Genomic DNA, 20685 nt, shown 5'->3' with positions numbered 1-20685 from the left:
TTCAAAATATCCCGTACTTAGAACAAAAGTTTATCAAAATAATAAAATTGGGAAAAGATTCAATTGATTTTATTTATAAAATTGTACAACCTCAAATTAAAATTTAAACATAAATGTTTCCATAATACAATAATACATGGTAATAAATTGACAAATCAAACTTAACAATTGAGTACAAACAAATTGAGAGAATGGGTTAAATTCAGGAACTTAGTTTCACAAAAGAAGCATTTCTAACAACTAAACATCTATTAATTTTAACTAACAATAAAGAAAATCTAATCTCTACAAGCAAATAAAAAAATCTAAAAAAAAAAAAAAAATCAACCATAACGGTTGATTACATATATTTTTACTATTCCAGAATGGCATGGATTGTAGCCACAAAGTGTATTATAAATCATATCTTACTAGGCCAATTTAATGTTAATATTATTTACATGAGCAAGAATGAAATTTCCATTCTTAAAATTACATTAATCTAGCTTATTGTTCTCATTTTGGGCAAAAAAGAGGCATATAAAAGCTTGATATGTTTGGCAAAATGATATGGGATATTCATTCCACATTTTTTATTCTTGTCTGTGACAAAAAGATACCATAAAATAGTAAAATAAACAACATATATAATATGTAATATAAATGTCTCCTTTTTTTACAGAAACGTTTTTTTATTGGAGAAAGACGATGTATAAATTTTCAGGAATTAATTAGCTTAACAATGAACAGCTTTATTTCCCAAATTATTTTTTTAATTTATTAATTAAAATTGTAACTGAATATGAGATGTTAATATTAACACTTTGCACCTTATACGGTAAAGTTTATTAAAGAACTCTTAGTTAAATTAAAACAATTATTTGTCTATCCTAAATTATATTATCACGATTTATTTATTTAATTTTTTTTTAATTCGTAAAGTTAAAATAACATAATTTAATTAATACTGAATATTATATCAAAATTGAAAAGCGAGTCATTCATGGAAAGTATCTAGCGAGTCCAGTCTGAGAATTTAAGAAAATTCTTGTAAATTATTAATTTGCTAGATCATCGACGTATTCAACATAGACAGGGTAAGTCCATGAAATGCCTTTGCATGCAAGAAGCCAAAACCACATTAAATCTCCAATTCAGATTTAGTAAAGGAAGAGAAAAAAATTTGTTTAACAAAAATACATCAAGTGTTGGTGTCATTGTGTTATTGATTTTAAATCACATTTTAATTACACGGCGCTCTTTGACTATGCCAAACTCAAATACACAAATTCTACGATAAGAAATATTTTCTATACAAGAGGCCATAACTAAAAGAAGTGGACGGCCTCTATATTTCGTTGGCTTATTGTGAAAAATATTTTAAATAGTACAAAAATTGCTGTGCCACTGTTAAAATATTTTCTTAATATAAATATTAAAATTTGTCTGATATCATCTCATTAACTATTTAGTCTAATCTCTCATTTAGACCTGAGCAAAATGGCTCATTAGTTCTCAATTGGAGATATTATTTATAATTTGACATGAGTATTACTTCAATGTAATTTTATTGCATATACTCGGTATTTAAAAAATACAATAATTGCTCCAAACAATAGGAGAAAGACCTTCCAGCCTTATGCTGTTACTTAAGCCGTTGAGTCACATTAGCCAATGCCACAGCAAATGCTTGTACTGCTGAAAACGGATACTGGAAGTCTAGTGTATAAGCATTACCGTCTATTCTTCCAAACTGCATTACCTAAAATTATATAACATAATACAGTTAATATTTCCGTATTGTAATATTTTTACAAAATCTATACCTGCTTTCCTCTAAATTCAACTTGAAAATTCTTTGCTGATTCTTGAGTCACCCTTCCTCCGAAGTCCAACTGGTACACCTGATTATTTTCATTCCACATCGGTGCTTTATTGTGCATAATAAACTCTCTTCTCTTAGCAGTAGTTTCAATCTGTAAATAAATTAATATCTTAAGTAAAAATTTTAATCACATGCTTTAGTTGGGTTATTTTTTATTTTTATTTTATTTTTAACTAATAAATCTATAATAGCAACACTGGGCAGAAAGGCTATGAGGATGATGATAAATTGGCCAAGGAAAATTCAGTCATGACATCTATCAACCCTAAACCTTTTAGCAGCATACCAACTGGCCAAAAAGATAAATAAACCGAACAATGGAATAAGAACAAGTCCTTGGTTCAATAGGATTGTATTCCAGAACAGAGGCAAGTTCAAACGTGCCATCCAAAAGGACCTTAACAGAAACTGAAGACAGAGCTACTAAATTTTGGACATATTAGAATTAGAATGAAGTGATTCCTTTCATAAAGGCGTTACGTACGTTGGGTGTTGTATTTAACACTTCAATTAAAATTCCAAAAGCTGTGCCTTGATTTGAACCCAGAAATGCTAACATGATATATATATATATATATATATATATATATATATATATATATATATATATGCCCAAACCACCCAACCATGTGTGACATGTTAGAGCTAGAATGATAATAGCACTGCTGACTGGATACTGCAGACTCTGAAAGCATATTTACAGACTCAAGGCAGCAGAAACAAGCCTGTGCAAATATTGCTAGAAAGAAGAAACACCAGAACATGTTAGGATGATTGTGGCTATTGAATACCAATGAGATCAAAAGGCTGAGTGTTACCAAGAAATAGTAGTAGAATAGCCAACACTTTGGCCTCATCGGTAGTAAAGTCCAGAGCAAGACATCGGAGAAAACAATAAAATTATTCTTGTTTAGGTACCAGGGCAAGGAGAATGATTATTGGGCTAAGAAAGTGCAAAACTACTAAATCTATGTGCTAGGACTAGAACAGTAGGACTGCTGACAGGTCACTGCAGACTCCAGAGTCACATGTGCAAGTATTGCCAGGAAGAAGAAGAAACATCAGAATCTGTCCTCTGTTAGTGTGACCTACTTCTGGGAGATGAAAAGCCAAGGCCTGAAGGATACAGGAGCCCTTAATAAAGCCTTAGGATCTGCTAAAAAGTTTTAAGCTTAATGAAGAATTAGTTTATTATAGAGATTGCAAAATAAAGCGATAAGGTCGACCTTAATCTAAACTCTTTTCAATTAATTAATTTTTAAATAAGGTTTTGGTTGAGATAAAAAAGTCAGTGTCACAAGCGGGATTCAAACCCACGGCCTTCGGCTAATGCCGCTGCTCTACCACTTGAACTAAAACAAGCTATAAATTCTTTTCAATTAATTAATCTTTAATTAAGGTTCAAGGTCTTTAATTTTGGTTCAAGATGGTTGAAAATTCAAAAGGTGGGGTTGAGATGGGAAGTTAGTGCCCGAGTGGATCGAAGTCACGATGGCTCAATTGGTAGAACAGCGGTGTACTTAGCCAAAGGTCATGGGTTCGAATCCCACTTGTGACACTTTTTTATCTCAACCAAAACCTTAATTAAAGATTAATTAATAGAGAAGAATTTATTTGGCCAAGCAGACCACGAAACCTAATAAACTTAATCTAAACCTTATAATTGAAATATAACTTTATATTTTTATAAATAAAAATTGTATAAGTTACCTTATTTCTTAATTGGGCCTTTTGAAAACTCTCCAGATCTTGGTAGCCATCAACATCATTGCGTTTGTTACCACTTCTTAGTCGTCTAGGCAACAATGGTGAATTCATGATCCGAGCTCTTAAAAATAAATATAAATAAATTTATTCAAGTCTAAAAGTAAGAATGAAGTAAAAAAGCTACCTTATGGGTGAAGAGGTTGTGTTTCTTTTCTTTTTAGATAAGGCTGGACTTGCCGGAGAGCTACTAGGTGGTGGTTGGATTGTATGGCCTGTACCGGCAATCCCTTTGTCCATGTCCGACGAGTCTAAGGATCTACTTTTCCCGGCATGGGTCAAACGTGCTGGCCTGTTTTGTCGAACAAGAACGAGTCTGTTGTTGCTTCCTCCTTCGACAAAATCTAAATAGCCGACACTGCAGCTCCTGACAACACCACCACGCCTTGAAGTGTTGTCTTCGCCACTTTCGCCGCATTCACAATCTCGAAAAGAACTTCTAGTCATAAACCAATCAGCTCTTGTTTTTCCATTTTCATTATTTCCATTGGCATGATATCCTATAAAGAAATTTAAATAAGAACATAAGATTTTCTTTATTTTGACTTTTTAAATTATTTTTTACCAGCAGCTCCTCTGCATCTCGCTCTCAACGGTGCAACAGCAACAGCACCTCCTTCATCCATTCCTTTTCCATTTTCATCATCATCATCGCTTACAACTTGACTTACACCTGCATCACATGGACCATCTCCTGCCATTAATAGTGTCATTTGTCTTGGCTGGAGATGTAAAAGGCTTGTCTTGTACGTAACTTGACCAAGGTTTGAGGCAAGACCACTTGCAATACCATGGATCCTGAATTTAGTACCCCAAATGTTTGAAGTGACTTCTGCTAAGTGAGACTCCTAAAAAAAAAGTCAAATGCATCATAATAAGATTTCTTTATTTTAAAAAAAAATTACCTCAGGTAGTGATCCAGCATAAAGATTTTGATTATAATTGCGATTTTTCCTTCTAGTCAACCGAGGACTTCCACAGGAATCTTCACATTCTGAATCTTCTCTCTCGCTACCACTATAATTGCCGTTGAGGGTGGCATTCAGTTTGCAAGAACAGTCTGAAAACGATTTTAACATTATTTAAAATGAACTGTAAATATGAAATAACTAAAGCGTACCTGCAATTTGAGGATCGAATATAACGAACTCAGGCTTCAGTTTACTTGTACGTTTCCCTTTCAATAGCGGTACCAAACCACCAAGGTATTCTAGAAAAAGTGTGTAGCAATTGGCAGAAATATCTTCGTCATGTCTTAACATCGTGCAGTGTAATCTGACTTTTGGCGTCCTGCTAACAAACTCCCTCAATCCAGAACCCTCAGGTACACAGCACTTACAAAACATAAATTAAACAATTAATTTATTTTAGATTTTAATTTATAAAATATGTTAAAGTTAATCTTACACGAATTGTATGGGCAAAGAGTTTTGATAAACGATGTTGAATTCTAAGTGGTAAAGGTAAAGAACTAATCTGATGCGCTCCACCTTGCAAGCGATTGTACACTTGCAAACTGCAAAGCAACTGGAGAGAGGCTATTCTCATGGAAACCCAAGCCATATGTACAATACAGCCTGTAGCAACGAACAACCGTTTGTCGTTATGCCCCCAAGTCATAGCAGTGACTGCAGACTGAACAATATGTAAATTTAAATTAAAACGTACATCACCTCAAAAAGAACACAAAATAATTACAAGTGTGTAGGGAATTATCGAGCTATAAAGCAGATTGCCATTGTCTGTGTAAACTTTCACCATGTTCTTGTATTCTGTATTTGGCACGGTGCCGGCCACTGCAAGAAGTTGCTTACTGTTTGACCATTCGATGCACAACGGGCAAAGACCTGTTTGGATGTGGATGGGTGAAACGTCGTAGTAATGTTTCATCAAAAGAACCACACCATTTTCTAAACTCACAGCCAACACATATTTAGCACATAGACAGGAATCTGAAAATTTTATAATTACATTTCTGTTATTCTATCCTAATTTTTATATTTTATATTACCATTTGAATCGTCAGTTTCTTCCATTTTAAATTTTTCGCAAGACCACGCCATTGATGTCACTGCGACTTGATTCGCAATTTCAACCTGAGCCATCATAGCACCATGAACATCCATCACCACCAGTTGGCCATTACTGGTACCAAAATACACCTGAAAGAATCAATAAATAATATTTTTTTATTATTACTAAATGTTAATAATTAAGATTTATTACAAGTTGATCATCTGGCGTCCATATACCGCAATTAATTGTGCAATCTAAATTCAACATTGAAGACCAGTACCTTTGGCCTGCTACTGACCCAACGAGCACAAAACCATCCTGTAAGAAAATAATAATAATTAAAACAAATTTTAAACAATACGTTGGTAATTGATGAACCTGATAACATATTAAAGCCATGCGACCATCATGAGACCAACTAAAATGTGTAACCCTCGTATTCCTATCGTTAATTAATTCGATACTCCATCTTCCTTCGTATTTAATCCAAACAAATATAACTCCTGAACTGTCACATGATGCTAACTTTTGATAAGGCTCGTTCCATTTCACAAGAATCACCTAGACAGAGTGAATCGTTAATAGAGGAAATTTTTCTAGTTTTATTTTAAACCGTAATTTACCTCAGATCTGTGGCCTCGTAAATTGTAGTTTGTCCTCGTGGGACAGTCGAGTGTTTTGTTGCAATGGGATGTGGTGTAAGTAACACCGACGATTCCGCGAACATTTCCAGTAGCTAGCCACCCCTCTTGGTAATAATTAGTCCTATTCAATTTCCAACCTTCATCCTGAAAGATCAAATGTATAAATATTTTAAATAGTGAACATTAAGCAGCATTAAGCTTGTAGTTCAACAGAACGTGGTGTAGTACTTTCTGAATGATCTCGGATTCTCGGGTTTTTACAGGATATACCTGAATCAGTTCATTCATTCATTTTGAAGCCATCCCTCTTAAAACTTTATAGATGTTGCACATTATATTCCAGAATCCAGCAGTCCCAATTTCTATGTTTGTATTTATTCTTGTATGCCCAAAATTTTTAGAGAAAAACATCTTAAAGATGGCTACAAGCATTTTACGATTGTAATATATGGTTTCAAATATATTTGTAGACTGCCTCAGTCCCAAAATTGCCAATGTCACTTCGTACAGTCCCTGGCAAAGTTGGGACTGAGTTAACCATCAAAGAAATTTGAAACCATCTACTAAAAACTTAATTAGGGTCAATTTGTAGACATCTTTAAGATTGTTTTGCCCTGATGATGACCATAAAATAAGTCGAAAGCTTGGCAGATAACAATTGAATTTGTTTTTTCATCATTTCAGTCATCCAGACCAAACCATATTATTCATGAGTAAAAAAAGTGATTGATACATCTAACACTCTAAACAAAATTTTTAGATCGCATCCAATTTATTTGTTTTTTTGAATCTGTATGAGCTTCTCCGTGTAAGTTTCCAATAGAGTTTATAAGCTGATTGTGATGCCTAGATTTTCCAAGCCTGATGGGTACTACTTTTTTCTCTCCATTGCTTCTGATTCCATATGCATGACTGAACTTGGGATAATGATGATGATGATATTTGGAAGGGGGTTATTCCTCAAGCGCTGCAGCCTTCTTACTTTATTTTTCATATTTCCCTAGTTCGATTCAATTCAATTGATGTAGAGCCCGGATTTGTGTGCAATTGCACATTCTTTTTGCTAACACTAACAACTGTCACATTTCAATTTATTTCAAAGTGACAATGTTGTTATTTAGATTTCATGATTAGGCCTAGAGCAAAAATAAGAGAGGATCAAGAGAATGAGGGTAGAGACAGTCCAGTCTAAAAGTGAACTAGTCCATTCCGTGAAGATGAGAGACAAAAAGAAGTGTGCAATCCTGAAAAGAATTTAAAAAGTGTTGGATTCCCTAAAATAGAGTGCTTCGGTACAAGCAGATTGACTGTAAACAATGAGTACCCATCCGCCCTTGTTCCTTCCTTCAAACGGTCTGCATGAAATTACTGTTTATTTAAATTTGGAAAGTTTTAATTGTTTGTTTAAAAATAAATAAATTCGTCGATTTAAATTGTTACTTTCTTGTGTAATTAATAAATTGTTTTCAAACTTGTATTAAATTTTATTATAAAAAGGCACCTGATCGGTTGCATTCAGGTTCGATCAAAACCTCTGGGGCTCTGTTTCTAATAAAAAGGATTCAGAGTTGGGCCCATCTTGAATCGAGAACAGACCGTGACACAACTATGATCAGATATCTATCTGAATCACAATTCCTTGGTAGGAAAGTTCAAATTTTATTCTTCATACATTTCCAGCAGAAAAAACTAGGCAACCAAGAACACAAAAAAGACAAGAGCGTAAAATGTGATTTAGATTTTAGTTAACTTTTTGAAATAATCGGCATATTATTTGAGGTACCTATTTCCAAAACTGCTGGGTGCAGTTTTTCCCCCTGAAAAATTAGTCCTTTCTAACATAGTTGGGTTGTGTAAATAGGGGCCTCATTTGAAACAATAATAGTCAGTCTCAGACCTCTTTTGTATTTTCAACTTATTAAACCTAAAAAAATGCCATAGTGGGACTTCACTTCTAAAATAGCAGGCTGGATTTTTTCTTTCGGTACAAAACAGAAATTAAGTAAAATCCCCGGTGATTATATTACAAAAAAAAAAGTTTAAAAAACATCCTTGACTTGACTGGGACATTCAGTCCCTTGACTGAACTGGGAAAAATGGATGAAATCTTAAATGAAAACAATTAAGAAGTATAGGGAATTGACAATCCAATTATTTTAAGTTCTTACAAGAATACTCCCATCACCTCTGTTGATGTTGAAAAGTATTTTTACAAGTACGTACAAATATTTTTTGAGTGATAAACACTAAAGTTTTTCAATAACTAATTTTTAAATGTATTCCATTGTCAGTTTTAATTCAGATCATGAACTTAATTAAGCTTAATTATGTATTTATTTAATACTTTGAATTTTCTGTTCTACTTCCTTTCAAAATGAATATATTATACTAGGCTAAAAATAATTCTAGGTTAAAAAAATTATTAATTTTTTAAATCAAGTGATGTATATGACATTCATTGTGCATAATTTTAAGTGCTTACAAGGCTGCTCCCATCACCTCTGTTGATGTTGAAAGTCTTTTTCCAAATACGTACAAATATTTTTTGAATGAAAGCGTAGTTTTACAGAATCTAATTTTGAAATATATTTCAATGCCAATTTTAATTCAGATTATGATGTTAATTAACCTTAATTATTTATTTTGTTTAATATTTTGTCTGAAATTTTGTTCTAGCTAATTTTTTATTCAAGTGATGCCTATGACATTCATAGTGCGTATTTTAATGTTTTTAGTATAAATTATGGCATGAGGGTTTTAGTGATATAACGTTGCGTATTGAAGGATTTTTTACTGCATACTATATGGCATATTTGAAGATTTTTATAAAATGAAGATTATATATAAAATGGTGCTCTGGTCATGTGTTTGTTGTTTTGTACGTCTGTAGATTGGAAAGTAAAGTTCAAACGTCTATAAGTTAATTATTGAGCTTTTTAAACAAAATCTAACTGTTTTCAAGGTGCAGTCTTTTTAAACTAAATCTTTGACCTTTGGCAAATATAAGAGGTCGATATAACAGGAAGAAGAAGATTTGACCTCCTTAAAAAACCCGACTTCCGAACGTCGTTTTCCTATAAGTCAACAAAAAAATTTCAAAAAATCGCGGCTATAAATAAGAAATGGAGGCTCGGTTTAAAAGTTACAGAAGAAAAAAATCTTATTTTTATTTAACAACTTTAACCAATTTGTCGAAAAAAGTACAAATAGATATTTCCAAATTACACAGGATATTATTATTATTGTATGGGTGATTCGTATTCGTACGACAAATACGTCAGGGGCTCCTTCTACCCCCCAACATACTACAACAACATTTGTACAACCAATGCAACAAAAAAGTTCGACCCATTTTCCGATTCTCAACCCTAAGCAGATACTCAACATTTTATGATTTTTTTTTTTTTCAACTATCTACGGTTTTCGTCATAAATCCACTAGCAGCTCTTATACTGTTCGTTTTGGGGGAAATACAAAAAACGCATTGAAAAGAGCATTAAATTTCCTTTAATAAGGCACCCCTCTCCAACTTTCGATTTAATTTTTGTTAAAAAAACACTGAACCTTTCAAAAATTGCTAAATTTAAAATTTGCAAAAAAAACTATATTTTCAACCCTATTGGGAAAATTCACGGTAGTGCTTGGCAAATTTCTTAACAATTTTTCGTTTAATTAAATTTCTAGCGGTATACCCTTTTCGTTAATTACTTGGAACCAAAATGCAAACATTGTATGCTAAATGGGAAAAAAGGTGGTGTCGGTGTGAGAGAGGGGTAGCGGGGGTTAATCTGGTAATTCAATTTTTTGACAGAATGTATTTCCCAATTTATTAAAAAAAAAGCACAAAAATAAAGAAAAATGAAACAAAACATAATAAACGACGGTAAAAATAGCGAACCAAATCAGAAAAATTGGATAAAATAACTACACAACACAGACAAAAGAGGAGAAAAAAGAAAACAATATAGAAGTTGTAAAACCCAACTTTAACTCAATAAAAAAAAGCACCAAAAAAGGAAATTTCAATGTAAAAATCGAACAAAACACGTAAAAAAGAGAATCACATAGCTAACAACCAAATTAAGTTGATTTTTTCTCCTTTTTTGTTCTTTTTTTTTCTTTTATCCATGTTTAGTGAGGATATTTTATCTAATTTTTCTGCACTGGTTGTTCACTATGTTTATAGTCTCTTGTTCGTGTTTTATTTCATTCTTCTTTCTTTTTATGGTGCGTTTTCGTCTTTTTTTAAAGTTGTAGTTGGGAAATAAATTTTGCCTAAGACAAAAAGTCGAATTACTAGATTAACCCCATTCCCCCTTTATCACACCGACACCACCCACAGCAAAAAATTTCTTTATTTTGTAATTGAAGATGTAATTAAAGAAAAGGGTATTCTGCTTATTAAATCGTTATGAAATTTGCCAGGCTCTATCGTGAGTGTTTCCACTTAGGTTGTATATTTAATTTTTTACACATTTTAAATTTAGCAGTTATTGAAAAAAAAAATACATTGAAAGTTCTAGAAGAATGCATTCTTAAAAGTAATTTAAAGCGCTTTTCAATGTTTGTTTTTTATTTTTTGAACGAGAAAAAAACACGTTGCTTATCTGCGAAAGGGTTGAGAATCGTACCATGGTTCATACGAACTTTTTCGTTGCATTTGAGGTGTAAAAGCACCCGACGAACTTTGCGTACAAGTAGCGTAACACTTGGGGTACAAACTAAAGGAAATTACCCGATTGAACGGGTTTTTTCGTAAAGAGTTACCACTCCTGTACTGAAATTTGCACCCCCTTTTAGTCGATAATTCTACAAAATTTCGCGTAATAAGCAACAATTAACTTATGACAAAAAATCGATCAGATCCCTCAAAACGATACTAACACGAAATTCATACATTATTCAATAGAATCGAATTTGCTATTCTAACTAAATAATAATATTTGACATGATCGACGAAGACGTGTATTGATCTATGAATAAAATTTATTCCTATATAATATGTAAACATGCGTGGTAGATAAATAAATGATAGAGAAACAGCAAAATGGAGCGAGAGAAAATAGAGATACTGTGTTTGAAATTAATACTATCTATTTTTTATATTATATATGAAATTGCTGAATAAAACATCGATACTATTGTATATATTTATTTTTATAAAACACACACACACACACAGAGTGAAACATTACAACTATACATCTAACTATACTAAACAAAATGTCGTATAAAGCGACTGTTCTTTTTTTAATAATTAATTATATAATTTGAACTAGAAAGCAAAAAGTATGTCCTTATAATTATAAAGTTATAAAGTAAATAATATAAAGTCTTAAAGAAAAATTGGTTCGACCTTGTTTTCTTAAAGATAACTGCAATCAAACGATAGACGTATTTTCTTCATTATTACGAGACATTGTTATAAAGAAAACTTTTCTCTTAAAACTACTTGTATCATTTAAAAAAAGTAATAAATCATGTTAAAAGGAATGACTTACTTCTGGCAGTTCATCAGGTACTTTTCCCATCCATGACAAGCTAAGGATCGTACAGTCACATTTCGTATTGGTATTCTTTTCAAAATGAAGGTGCATATCACAACGATATCAATAATTTCTTTTCTTTTTTTTATGCGATTATCAAGAGGATTCTTTTCCAGTGGTCGAAAATAATTGATTCTGCCTCAGACTCATAACAGAAAGAAACCAAAAAAAGAAACTTAAGCCCACCGGGAATAATTTCACACGCGTACGGTATTCTGTAAAGGATCAACACGACAAATCAGGCATAATTATGCTGGACCGTGGCGATAAAATCGACGGGGAAAACGTTATGTGCATTCGGGAGAATATTCAACCGAGATAACTGGCATACAATTATTGATTTTGTATTTCGTCCTCCCACACAGCGCTGCCACGATCGCCCCAACTTTACTCTTACTGTATTTCCGAACTTTTATACGATTATTTTTATAATATTAATTTTTATTTGGCTAAGCTTTAAATGAGAGGAGAAACACGAAATCGCACATATATCAAGGAGAAAGTTGCTTTTTGGCCCTATTTTTAATTGTTCCAGCCAATATTTTTCATGTTTCATTCAATTTCATTTAATATAATATTCATAATTTTATAATTTTTCATATCAGCAGGCTTTGCCTTGCTTCAGAACGTTTCATACCTTGTAAAAAAGCCTATACAGGACCAATTTATCAATTTATAAATTTTTGAACTATTAAAGTCTTTCTTGGCTATACATCAACTATTCTTGTTTAATTTTTTTATTAAAAATTATCTTGCAAGGTTGCTTTTTTACAACGACCTGAATACTGCCCAGTGGTCCTCCTGAATCTACCAGCCCTACTTCATCCTATTTGAGAGATGAGGACATGTCCCACATTTTGGGGTTGAATAAAAATTTAAAAAATTCTTTCCTCCACTGCGACCTCTCTATTGTGGAATCCCTACAAATTTTCACCATACCCTGTAAAGTGCACTTTTTATTATAACTTTCCTCGATGTCTCTTTGTGCATTTCTTCTGGTATGAAAATTGCCTTACCGAAATGGCTTACCATAACCAGGCTAATGTTTAATAATTTTCCTTGCCTGAGAGAGAGAGAGAGAGGAGTTCCTCTCTCCTTTCTTTTTGAAAGATTTATAAATCTCTTAGCTTGCCCCATACTGTGCTTTTTTAGTTTTTCTTTCTCAAGCCATTTTTCCAGTTCCAACTTACTGCAACTACAGTGCACCTAGTTGTGGTTTTGGTCCCTATGGGTGATAGTGATGTCCCTTTTTGTGCTAGTTAGTACATGGTCAGTATGCTGCTGTGGTCAAGAACAATTCACATATAGGAAGTAATTCGCTCCCTGTAAAGTACCAAGTTTGTATAATTAAATTTTTCCTTAGTATTCATTGTTATAATTTCAACCGACCTTGACCACGCCTTATTACTGAACAACCAGTCTCAAAAAAACGCACGATGTCCAAGAATTTTTTTAGTATGAGTAGGTTTTTCATGTTATTAGTATAGTTTGTGTGATGCTGGGTGTTGGTCTGTGAGTCGTTGAACCCGAGCTGAACTGGGTCACTTGCAGGTGAAAATGGAACCAATAAGAGACCCAACATCGGTTCAGCATGAATTCACAGGCTTAAATACGAACTCCAGCATCAACTATATCAAGTCAGACTACATTACGTGAAAGATACACAAAACTAACAAACTATACCCCATGAGTAAAGACAGACCCAATAAGTGACGCAATGCCGGTTCAGTATGAATAAATGTACCAATTAATGAAATGAATTCAAAATCAAATAAAACCAAAAAGTCAGTTGGTTATTTTGACTGACTGTGCAAAACTGAAATTGGTCATCACATCTAATCTAATTTAGCACTAGAAGATAAAGATTTAGATTAAAGATTCTCAGGAAAATTCCAAAACTGTTTTTAGAAACTAAAGTCCCTAACCATTTCACAAACAATAAATATGATTACAACAATTTAAAAAATTTGTTCTTTTATTTCAACTACTATTAAGAGTAAACCTAGAGAATCGAATTATCAGTCTTATCAGTTCCCTGATACAAATTGTAATCCAAGCATTTATTGTCTCATTAATTTTAATTTATTTATGTTTTGTGGTCTAATTGACCATATTAATTATTTTAAGTAATTATTCTTTTTGTGTAAGGTCTTGGTTGAGGTGAAAAAGTTAGTGCCACGAGAGGGATTCGAACCCACGAGGGGGGGGGGATTAGTGTCCAAGTGGATCGAAGTCACGATAGCTCAAGTGGTTTGAGCAGCAGCGTATTGAGCCAAAGGTTGTGGGTTCGAATCCCACTCGTGACACTACTTTTTCATCTCAACCAAGACCTTACATAAAAAGAATAATCAATTGAATTAGTTAATTTTAATGTTTAAACCATTTGATGAATAAAAATGCCTTTATCACCCTGGAGAAAGAAACTTAAGTATAAGATAGGTGCATAAAAAACATGCAACTGTACACACATAAAATCCTAATTTCCTCTAAATACCTACCTAGAAACAATCCTGCTCTTAAGAACAATTCAAATATATGAACTTTAGGGCCACAAATCAAACTTGCTTCCTATAAGGTGCCATGTTTATATGGCTTCTATGTATACATGCAAAGTCCATGTATAAGTAATTTCATAGTATTATTTCTTTAGTATGAGTAAGTTCTATGTTCCAATTAATACCAATTTGAACTAATTAATGAATACAACCAAAAAGTCTGTTGGTTATTTGATTGACAATTTGCAAAACTGAATTTCGACATCATATCTAATCTAGTGAATGTATATCTTAGTAGTTATAATTTGGCACCCAAAGATAAAAATTTATATTAAATATTCTCTTGAATATTCCAAATAATATTTCAGAAACTAAAGTTCCTAACCATTTCACAAGCAATAAATATGATTACAACAATGAAAAAATAATAATTTTGTTCTTTTATTTCAACTGCTATTAAGAGTAAACCACGAGAATCAGAATTATCGACAGTTGGTCTTATCAGTTCCCTGATGCAAATTATAATCCAAGCATTTATTGTCTCATTTTAATGTTTCAATCATTTGATAGATAAATCTGTCTTTATCACTCTGGAGAAAGAAACTTAAGTATAAGATAGGTAGATTAAAAAAAAGCAACTATATATACTTAAACTCCTAATTTCCACTAAATAACTACCTAGAAACAATCCTCCTCTCAAGAACAATTCAAATATATGACCTAGGGTCATATATCCAACTCGCTCCCTATAAGGTGCCATGTTTTAGTATTGAATTTTCTCTCATTATTCATTATTATCACTGTACCCCAGATTATGAGAAATTTCATAGTAATTTTCTTTTGCATAAGTTCTGCGTATGAACAATATCATTTGTACCAATTAATGAATAAAACCAAAAATTCTATTGGTTATTTTGGCTGACAATGTGCAACATTAAAAGTCATTGGATTGACTATCATATTTATTCAGGTAGTTTATATTTTGGTAGTTATAATTGATAATTTGATACTATAGATGATAAAGATTTATCCTATAATTTAAATTGTAGATCAGTTGACCTTGAAAGTTCGCGGTTTGTACCAGTAGGTTCTGTAACTGTTAGAATGGTTGGAAACGTGACGTTTGCGAACTACCCTTGAAAAATTTTGCAACTTTACACAACTAGGCCGATTTCTGACCGACCGGCCGAAACCGAAAGACCAAGACCGCCGACATCGGAAGTTCAGAACTCGTCGATCTGCGAATTTTGAATCGACACCAAACGACAGAAACGAACACAACCATGGGATCGGAATACGACGATTCACACTCGTCGAAACTGTCGAGGAAAATTCATGAAAACCCATTCATGCCAGTTGGTAAGTGGGATAAAATTATATTTAGAAATAAAACTTCTGGGTCATTAACAAATCGTCCGTCTTCATCAATTCTTTGTGTAAACAAAGAAAATTCTTTAAAATGATTTCTACATAACAATAATTTCTCAATTTTTATTTTTGTACCGTCAAATGAGAACATTTTTATATTTCATATATATATATATATATATTTTACTCATGATTGTGTTAATAACAATTTTTAATTTTTTGTAAAGAAACCAATTTTATACAAAATATTAAGCTAGTAATATACATTTAAAATTTCTGTGAACCCACCTACATTGAGTCAGAGTGCGGTGGTCAATAATTAGCTTTGGTGTTGTTCATTTATTATTTGCTAGAAAGTGCGATGAACTAACAGTTTTGAACAAATGAGAATGATTCCATAAAATCTCTTGCTTGGGTTTTATTGGGGACGAGTAGGTGAAAAATAGCTAGTTATTGATTTTTCTTAAATCCAGTTGAAAAAACTAAACCATTTTGCTATAAAGTACTATGAATAATCAGTTTTTAACAAATGAGAAAGGTTCAATAAAGTATCACAGCATTATACACATACAGCATACATATTGCTTGGATTTTATTTGGTGCAAGTAGATGAAAAATTGCTAGTTATTGATTTTTCTCAAATCCAGTTGAAAAAACCAAGCCTTTTTCCTAGAATGTACAAAGAATTTTCAGTTCACACATACAGCATAAGTATTGCTTAGGTTTTATTTGGTGCAAGTCGAGGAAAAATCACTAGTTATTTTTAGTTAGGTTACACATGAGAAAGTTCAATAAAGTATTACAGTATTACACACATACAGCATACATATTGCTTGGATTTTATTTCGTGCAAGTGGATGAAAAATCACTTTTTTTATAAGTTTGTTCTAAATGAAAAAGTTCAGTAAGGTATTACAGTATTACACACATAGAGCATACATATTGTTTGGATTTTATTTGGTGCAAGTGGATGAAAAATCACCTTTTTTTTAGTTAGTTATAAATAAGAAAGGTTCAGTAAAGTATTACAGCATTACACACATACAGCATATATATTGCATGGAATTTATTTGGCACAGGTAGATGAAAAGGAAAGAGCTAGTTATTAATTTTCTCAAATTCAATTCAATTCAAATTTCAACAAAATTAAACCTTTTTATTAGAAATTAAGTTTGTTAATTATTTAACGATGAAAATAGATTATCGACCTGCTGGATACAAGAAGTTCTTTTCAGAGGATCTTCGGAGGAGGTACCTCTTCCGAAGATCCTCTGAAAAGAACTTTTTGTTAATTATTGTTAAATTAGGTTAAGATGAGCCAATATTTTCTAACAAATGAGAAAAGCAGGAAAATAGTACAGTATTAAAAACAAACATTGTATGTCTTGCTTGGATTTTATTTAGCGCAAGTAGATGAAAGATTGCTGGTTATAGAATCTTCTCAAATCTAATTGACAAACTAAACACTTGGTAAAAAATTAAGTTTGTTAATTAGTGTTAAATAAGATTTAAATGCGCCAATAGTTACTAACGAATGAGAAAGATTCAGTAAAATGTGACAGCATACATCTTGCTTGGATTTTATTTGGTGTAGGTAGATGAAAAGGAAATTGCAAGTTATTAATTTTCTCAAATTCATTTGTCAAAATTAAACATTCACTAAAAAATTAAGTTTGTTAATGAGTGAATATCTAATTCTTGTCAAATCTAGTCGTCAAAATTAAACACTTGCTAAAAAATTAAGTTTGTACACATGCAGTATGTATATCTTGCTTGGATTTTATTTGGTGCAAGTAAATGGAAAAATTTTCTAGTAATTGATTTTATATAAGATCATTAAAGGATGAGATAAAATATCAGAGTAGTATGATTATCTAGTGCATCAGTCGACAAATTTTTTAGAAAAGGGCCAAATTGTAAACTAAATCAGGTTCTGCATTGGCACTTTAGGTACTTTTAACATTGGAGCATCAGTGATGATATGAAGAATTTTTTACTCGAGGGATTGGATCATGTTAAATTTTGTTTATTTAACAATATGTTATTCATAAGTTCATGTAGAAGCTGGAAGAGCTGAATTAAGTTTTTTTTAAAGTCTTAAATGTCTACCTTTTTTAAGTCATTGTGTACCTGTAGTTCAGTTCTGCTGTTTTAAATCGTTTAGTGGCTTTTATGTCACCCTTTTGTCTTTGTACAGTCCCAAGTATTTGACACGGCTCTGGAAGTTGTATTTGATCCAGATAAATGAGTGAGCATTTTGAGTTTGAGAATAAAAATCAAATATTGTGATTTGTTTTCATTTATTTTTATTCTCTATTTATGAAGCCATGGTTCAAAGGTCAGGAGATGGTCTTGGAGGGATTGAACCTACTAGCACAGGATCGAGGTTTGCAGAGAGGATTGCTGTATCGTCAGCAAAGGTAAGAGTAGTTTGTTGGAGTTGAGGGAAGTCTGCAGTATAAATCTGAAAAGTAATGAACCTTGGATGCTTCCTTGAGGAATACCAGGAGGATAGAATGCATCAAAGAGGTTGAGGTTTCGTAGGTTACTTGGAAGAAATGATCATATAGGTAGGATTTTAGAATGAAATGGTATGAAAGAAGGATTTAAGTTTCAGTAGTAAGCTCTTCCCACCGAGGTCAAATTCTGGGGAGATGTATAGAAAAACTCCAGGGTAGAACTGGTAGATTGTGGTGTGGTGATTATGGACGCCAAACTGTGTTCAGGAAAATGTTGGTTGTGGATAGGATTTCTTCCTGGACAGATAGGGTTAGCTTCTCAAGTATTTTACCGAGGATAGGTGCATAGGACAGTACGAGGAAACATTGTTAGTTTGTTTTATAAGATTGTTATAATATGGATGGAAGAGGATTTTCTTGGGGTATGTAAATGGGTGGTTACGATAAATGACATGCTGAAGAATATTTTGGATGTTATTCGATCAAACTATTATTTCACATAAGGTTGAAGACAACCTTTTAGTACGTCATCAGGCATGAATGACAAGAATTGTAGGGGCAAAAGGAGAAAGATGTCAGGTTGTTCCATCCATTTTTCTGTTCCTTTCAATCTTGGACCCTGCTTTTATTTGTAATAGTCAAAATTAAGCACTTTATCTAAATGATTTTTACAATAGTGTTGCTTATACACTACCCATTTTGTTAGAGATTGTTTTATATTTAATATTTTATTAGAGTAATTAATGTAAAAGTATTATAGAATTACATTAAAGTATAAAGGTTTGGTAAAATAATACAGTAAAACATTCTTGTGCATGGCTTCTTTGATTTTACAAATGGACAGAATAAAAGAAGTTGCATTATATTTTTAGATAGGTAATATTTAATTAACACACAATGCATTTTGAATTTGTATTTTTTCAGGTATCGCAGGGCTGATCCTTGCCTGTGGCTTTGGAGCTTACCAATTTAAAAACAAAGGGAAGATGTCCACAAGCGTGTATCTGATGCAGTTACGAGTTGGTGCTCAAGGGACAATTATCGGCACTCTTGCCATCGGTGTTGTTTACTCCTTACTCAAAAACCACGTTTTCAACAAAACGGACTGACCCGAATAAAAATTAGGAACAAATTAGTGACACGTGTACAAGTATGTGAAAGCGAACCAGTTGTATTTTTTCCGTACCAAAAAAAAAATCAACATTAACCAAAATATTTTTAATGAATAATATGTATATAGCATATTATTGTTATTTATTTTCTTTATTGATACATCAGGAAGTAAAGATTGCCGAAAATCATTGTTTTTTTAAACCTTTGTACCTGTATATCTATGCTAAAATGATTCCGTGGTAAATTATTCACAAAATTATGTTAAAATGTTAGAACGAAAAAATTTAAATTATTTAATTATATAATATGTATTTAGCATATTATTGTTATTAATTTATTGTATGTATGTGATTCATCAAGAATTGATGAAATTAAAAGAATTATTATTGTCATTGTTTTGTATTTTCTCCTCTAATAATTATAATTAGAGACTGCAGGGGCCAAGTGATTAGGGCGTCTGACTCGTATTTACTGTTACAATTATTGGTTCTGCATTCAAATCCTGGCACAGCCCATTGAATAGGATACAATACCATACATTATTCAGATGACCTGGTCATCATCATCCTCAAGTTATTGGGTCCTGGATGCCTCAAGAATTCTCTGTTGTTCTCTGTCTCAAGTGGCTCCCCACCAATTTCAAGCAGATCACCTGGTAGCAATCATAAAGGGAAAATTTCATGACATTCTGTCGAATCGGATGCTAAACACCCTAAATGTTGTGACAATGGTTATCAACCCTAAGAAAATATCTCCCAGGCCCTGCACAAAGAGATATTACACTACTTGATTTATCATTACTAGTTTATTAACCGCTGCATGACATCAGTTTTATCTACAGGGGCCGTAACGATCTCGAGGGCTAAGTTTCTTGTAAAGATCCATGATCTAATGCAACTGTGTCATACAATACAGGATTGTCCCGCACAATTTCAATTAAACTTTCGTCATGTTCCATCATTACGGCAAACCCACAATGTGAAGGACACAAAATCTGTGCGGCTCTCGCAAACGAACCACGCGTGGTTGAAGTCAAACTGAGCTGGCTGTGGAGTGGGTTCAATTTGCATACACCACCTGGAACTGCATTTCACAGAACCCACGTGTGGGCTGGGTGTGCTGTCCGAGGGCTGGGTTCAATTTGTGGCAGGCCTTAGAGTTGTGGCTCATTTGCCTTTATTGTTTGTTTGTTACCACATTAAAATGCATCAGTATAAACATTTACAAATATATCTTTGATTTATTGATTTTTTAAGCCTAACAAGCCCATACAAAAACAAGTTAAGCATATATGCTGAATGTCTTCTTATCACCTAGTGAAAGCACTTAGAGTATCAGTGCCCACTTAAAACAATAAAAATAAAAGTTTAATTTTAAGATGATGGAAACACCCAGGGTGCAATAATTAACCAACTA

The 20685-nt window shown here is 32.6% G+C and overlaps 2 protein-coding genes across 3 annotated transcripts; one reads left to right on the top strand and one right to left on the bottom strand.

The window, feature by feature from the left end:
• Positions 1–901: 901 nt before the first annotated feature.
• On the bottom strand, positions 902–12277 carry LOC106665574 (tubby-related protein 4). Of its 2 annotated transcripts, XM_014392070.2 has the most exons (14): positions 11790–12275; positions 6268–6432; positions 6023–6205; positions 5855–5962; positions 5640–5790; positions 5327–5580; positions 5036–5263; positions 4749–4962; positions 4534–4688; positions 4194–4476; positions 3756–4128; positions 3575–3692; positions 1806–1955; positions 902–1741 (listed from the first exon to the last, which is right to left on the bottom strand). In XM_014392070.2, the coding sequence occupies exons 1-14, from the start codon at positions 11883–11885 to the stop codon at positions 1625–1627; spliced, it is 2595 nt and encodes an 864-aa protein (XP_014247556.1). In that variant the 5' UTR covers positions 11886–12275; the 3' UTR covers positions 902–1624. The 2 variants fall into 2 exon arrangements, with proteins under 2 accessions (XP_014247556.1, XP_014247555.1); XM_014392069.2 differs by having other exon boundaries at positions 5855–6205; positions 11790–12277.
• A 3101-nt stretch (positions 12278–15378) lies between these two features.
• Positions 15379–19457, top strand: LOC106665577 (HIG1 domain family member 1A, mitochondrial-like). Its single transcript, XM_014392075.2, has 2 exons — positions 15379–15688; positions 19081–19457. The coding sequence occupies exons 1-2, from the start codon at positions 15613–15615 to the stop codon at positions 19263–19265; spliced, it is 261 nt and encodes an 86-aa protein (XP_014247561.1). The 5' UTR covers positions 15379–15612; the 3' UTR covers positions 19266–19457.
• Positions 19458–20685: the final 1228 nt, after the last annotated feature.

The sequence above is a fragment of the Cimex lectularius genome, unplaced genomic scaffold (genome assembly GCF_000648675.2).
Source record: "Cimex lectularius strain Harlan isolate CLEC.00 unplaced genomic scaffold, Clec_2.1 scaffold102, whole genome shotgun sequence".
NCBI classification, from domain to species: domain Eukaryota; kingdom Metazoa; phylum Arthropoda; class Insecta; order Hemiptera; family Cimicidae; genus Cimex; species Cimex lectularius.
This window is presented reverse-complemented; position numbering and strand designations above follow the sequence as displayed.